Source organism: Triticum dicoccoides, chromosome 3A (genome assembly GCF_002162155.2).
Source record: "Triticum dicoccoides isolate Atlit2015 ecotype Zavitan chromosome 3A, WEW_v2.0, whole genome shotgun sequence".
Taxonomy (NCBI): Eukaryota; Viridiplantae; Streptophyta; class Magnoliopsida; order Poales; family Poaceae; genus Triticum; species Triticum dicoccoides.
The window spans coordinates 763,042,490-763,047,978 of record NC_041384.1 but is presented as its reverse complement, the minus strand read 5'-3'; the positions used below and the strand labels follow the sequence as shown (position 1 = coordinate 763,047,978).

General features: G+C 39.2%; 1 protein-coding gene across 1 annotated transcript in view; it reads left to right on the top strand.

The window, feature by feature from the left end:
• LOC119273725 (B3 domain-containing protein Os06g0194400-like) overlaps positions 1 to 136 on the top strand; it is a 1,393-nt gene extending 1,257 nt beyond the window's left edge. The window contains 1 exon segment of the mRNA XM_037554799.1: positions 101 to 136. Within this exon segment, the coding sequence (XP_037410696.1) occupies positions 101 to 136 (36 nt within the window).
• The last annotated feature ends 5,353 nt before the right edge of the window (positions 137 to 5,489 follow it).

Sequence of the window (5,489 nt, the reverse complement as noted above, 5' to 3'; positions counted from 1 at the left end):
TTAGGCGTAAAGCCCAAACAAAGTACTATAATTATTTCATTGAAGCTCAATCATATTACACCGGCCCTTTGATATACCCGTTGTTATGTAAATGATGCAGGTCTACATTATCAGACAAAGTTCCTACTACAAATGAATGCCAAATCATGAGGGTGTGATATACTGAGATTCGAAGATTCAGATGGGAGCGGGTAATTTGTTCATATTATTGTCAGCATTTGTTGAAAATTTGAATTGAGTATTTTTAAAGTTTATTTATAAGCCCTTTTGTTGTGTAGCAGCCACATGGCTGGTACAATCGTGAAGCTTCTGTTTTCGTATGATTCTGCCCGCCATAATTTTGTGTCCTGCATTGCAGTTAGTTGTAAACATGAAAAGAATAACTGTTGGCTAAAATTTTCATTTCTACAAAACTAGTTGATTACAGGGATGCTAGAGCGTTTATAAAATTAATTTGATATAGTGCTTTTGGGTATGTATAGTATGTCTTAGATGGCTTATGAAAGACTCTACTTTTGTTGCCTTGCCCGGTATATGGGCCTCTGAAATGTGTACTCCACTTTTACAAGTTGGTCTGTAGTTTTGTGCATCAATATTAGTTTTCATAGGGAAGTTCTTGGATGATCACAGAAACAATACTAGTCTACCACACACCTTGCTGTGTTTGCAGATTCAAAGAATGATAAGACCACATTTTGTCAACCAAGTTCTTTCTACATTTTGAGTCTTGATATCTGACCATGAACTGTCATATCTAAGGGGAATGCTTTAGGTTACTAGTTTGTAGCTTTCTATACATGTTTAGTGTGTTGGTTTGCGATTTGTTGATGGCCACCAGCACTTACATAGCATCTACTTCCGCACTTCATCCCCCTATCATACATAATCTATTATCATTGTCTAACCTTAACCTCCTTCCCTTTTTACTAACTTTTCAGTTGTTTTGGTCAATTAGGTCTACTTGAAGGAATTGGACGATGAGTTTGCAAGTTGAGAAGTTCATGGATTCTCATAGTAGTTATATGTTTGGACTTTTATATGGGAACCAATGACATTTGTAAATAATGCATGTTTCCCCATCCTTGTTTCTATCCGACTTTGTGTGATTTCCAATTTAACCTACTATGCAAGAACACACAAGTTGGGATATTCCTTTTGCTTCTATGATCATACAGACTTACTCCCTCTATTTTTCTTTGTAAACCAAGTCCACAAACTCATATTACAGGTACTAAGGTAAAAATTTAATGCCTTGCTTTGTAAACCAATTTTTCTTTTTGTTTACTGAAAAGTTAATACGCCGCATGTATGAAAAAAGAAATAGGAAACTGATTAGACTGTCATTATGACTGCATGCATGCAAGTATTAAACTGGATGCTAGTACGAGAAAATATCGTTAACTTTGGGCAGCACTAGCGATCATACTACTGATACCTTGCTTCCCATCAGACTAGTCGCCACCGTAGGATTAGAAGCACAATAGTCGGCCAATCTGCTAATATGGCCGATGCATGGTTCGCTCGTTGGGTCGTTAATTAATTGCTCATGTAATTGCTTATGCTAATATGGCCCATGTTTGTTGGTTTGGGTCGTTAATTAATTGTTCCTGTAATTGCCTCCGGTTAAAACGTCTGCTGATTTGCTTCCTAATCGAATGCTTCCTAGATTGAACGTTTGCATTAGAATGACAGTACTAGACTGTTAGTGAAAAATCGTTTCCCATAAATCATGCCAAATATCGTTTATTATCAAAAACAAATTCTGGAAAGTTGTGATTTGCTTCCAACAAACAAATATAGGAAAATAATTGTTATTGGAGATACAATTTTGTGCAGCCCAACATGCTTAGGTGGCATGGAAGGATTATTGTTTACCGATATAAACATCCTTTATGAGCATTATTATTTATCGAATCATCCTTTTATGGTGCAAGGGGAAAATAATTTTTATCGTATTGATAGGAATATTTTTGTATCGACGGCAACATTATTTCTATGCTATTACTAGTAGAAAATAGGGCGTTGATTCTAGCCGTATCAGAGCAACAGTCCCAGTCGCGTTACGAACCGGGACTAATGTGAGTATTAGTCCCGGTTCGAGCGGTTAGGACGCCGGCCGGGGCTCGGTAGACATCAGTCCCGGTTCAAAAGGGACCTTTAGTCCTGGTTCCAGACACCGACCGGGACTAAAGGGGTTGCGGCAGAGTCTCGGTCGTCGCTCCTCCCTGTCCTCTCCTCTGTTTTTTTCTCATAGAAGGTGGGAGGTGTGTGCTACTTTGTTCTCCCTTCCTTGCACATGAGGTGTTCGATGAAATGCCAGAGAGCATGATCCCACTTGAGTTCACAGAAAACAAACATGATATGAGGTGCTCGAGGCACATTTAAGCTTTCTCCTCTTTCTTCTCCTCCGTTCTTCCTCCAAGCTCGACCTCCAACCTCCATTTTCCCCAAGATTTGTCTAGATTTGGCGATGCACCAACTGTCCAAGTGTTCTAAAAGGTTAGCAACTTCATCCTTTCATCTCTCGTTGCTAGTTTAGCTCAATAATTTCATGCTCTAGAAGTAGAGCGATTTGTGGGTTTTAGTTGAGGAGTGTACATGGGAGTTTATTTGATTCAGATGCAATTTGAGCTCAAATTAACTTCTAAGTTTGCACATGTGTAGGTTGTCGTTCCGTCCCCGTCCTCACCGCCGTTGATCGCCCGCGCAGATCTCATCGCCGGCACCACCGTGGCGAGCCTCTTGTTCTATGTTTTTTAAATTCTTACTTGTATGTTTTAGATAGTTACTTGTATAATTTTCTTACTTGTATTATTGTTTGTTATTATATAGTGCCATGGTTTTGCTATCCGCCCCCGTCGGCTCTCGTCCGGTCTACGATTCAGATGTAGTATACTATCTTTTACAACTATTTGTTTTATTTAGTGTTTATGACAATTATGCCGACCAACTTGACATAGATATTTTTATCTAGGAGGTATGTGAACTGGAAATTCCAACCGACCCTCTAAATTTAGTTGAAAAAGAAAACAATTATTTGAAATATAAATTGAAAAGAATTGAAGAAGAGAAGATGAAATAGGAGTTGCATGTTGCCGATGTCATCGATCTACACAAGATCCAGATGGATGCAATGCGCTTGAAGATTAGAAAGATTAGAAAATATGTCATTGATATGCTTGGTATCATTATGCTGTTGGATCAATTGTTACCTTAGTTGTGATTTTGATCGCATTTGTTGTTGCATTTAAATGTTTTACATAGTTGTATTAGTTTCAATGTATGTTTTAGATGCTCCAGATAATTGTATGTTGTTTTATGAGAACTATATATGAACTTTATGTATTTATTTTTGCAGTAATAACATTTGATCATTGCTACTTTGTTTTTAATGTGATGAACTTGTATTAATTTGGTCATTTTTCTATTCATGATGTTCTGCAATGGTTTTTGATATACTTAACTATATAATGCAGATGAACCGGCAATGGATGTACGGTGACCGCCGCACTTCCAAGTACATTATGGGCCTGTGTAATTTTATCTATGTGTGCCCGAGGCAAACAATCAGAATGGTTTTATATATTGTCCATGTGTTGTCTGTGAGAATACGAAGGATTACTCTTCCTCGAAAATCCTTCACTTCCACCTGCTTAAGTCCTGTTTCATGCCCCATTATAATTGTTGGACCAAGCATGGAGAAAGAGGGGTTATGATGGAAGAAAATGAAAAAGAAGAGGATGATGACAACTATCCTATGTTCCATGAATACGGTGATACTGCAACGGGGGAAGCTGAAGATCAAGAGGCACCAGATGTGCCCGCTGATGATCTTCGCCGGGTCATTGTTGATGCATAGAGAGAATGCGAAAGTGAAAATGAGAGGTTGAAGTTCGATCGCATGTTAGAGGATCATAAAAAACGGTTGTACCCAAATTGCAAAGATGGCAACACAAAGCTTGGTACCGCACTGAAATTGCTGCAATGGAAAAATGGTTTATCTGACAAGGGATTTGAGAAGTTACTGAAAATAATGAAGAAGAAGCTTCCAAAGGATAACGAATTGCCTGACAGTACGTACGAAGCAAACAAGGTTCTCTGCCCTCTAGGATTAGAGGTGCAGAAGATACATGCGCCCTAATGACTGCATCCTCTACCGCGATGAGGAGTACGATAATTTGAATGAATGCCCGGTATGCGGTGCATTGTGGTATAAGACCAGACGAGATGACCTTGGTGATGTTGAGGGCGAGTGCTACCTCTTGAGCTTGCGTTGGTTTTTCCCTTGAAGAGGAAAGGGTGATGTAGCAACGTAGAGTAAGTATTTCCCTTGGTTTGAGAACCAAGGTATGAATCCAGTAGGAGACAACAAACAAGTCACCGAATACCTGCACAAACAATCAACAACTTGCACCCAACACGATAAAGGGGTTGTCAATCCCTTCACAGTTATTTGCAGAAGTGAGATCTGATATAGATAGATAAATGGTAAAGTAAATATTTTTTGGCATTTTTGGTTTATAGATAAAGTAAAAGATTGCAAAGGAAGTAAATCGGAAACTAATATGATGGAAAATAGACCCGGGGGCCATAGGTTTCACTAGAGGCTTCTCTCAAGATAGAAAATATTACGGTGGGTGAACAAATTACTGCCGAGCAATTGATAGAAAAGCGCAAAGTTATGACGATATCTAAGGCAATGATCATGAATATAGGCATCACGGCCGTGTCAAGTAGACCAACTCCTACCTGCATCTACTACTATTGCTCCACACATCGACCGACTCCTGCCTGCATCTAGAATATTAAGTTCATAGAACAGAGTAACACATTAAGTAAGATGACATGATGTAGCGGGATAAACTCAAGTAATATGATGAAAACCCCATCTTGTTATCCTCAATGAAAACAATTCAATACATGTTGGTTCCCTTTCTGTCACTGGGATCAAGCATGGCAAGATTGAACCCAAAACTAAGCACTTCTCCCATTGCGAGAAAAACCAATCTAGTTGGCCAAACCAAATCGATAGTTCGAAGAGACTTGCAAAGATATCAAATCATGCATATAAGAATTCAGAGAAGATTCAAATAATATTCATAGATAAGCTGATCATAAATCTACAATTCATCGGATCTCGGCAAACACACCGCAAAAAGGTATTACATCGAATAGATCTCCAAGAACATCAAGGAGAACATGGTATTGTGAGTCAAAGAGAGAGAAGAAGCCATCTAGCTACTAGCTATGGACCCATAGGTCTGAGGTAAACTACTCAAGCTTCATCGTAGAGGCAATGGTGTTGATGTAGAAGGCCTCAGTGATTGAATCCCCCTCCGACAGGACGCCGGAAAAGGCCCCTAGATGGGATCTCACGGGTACAGAAGGTTGCGACGGTGGAAAAGTGTTTTCGTGGCTCTCCTGATTGGTTTTGGAATATTTGAGAATATATAGGTGGAAGAAATAGGTCGGCGGAGTCATGAGGGGCC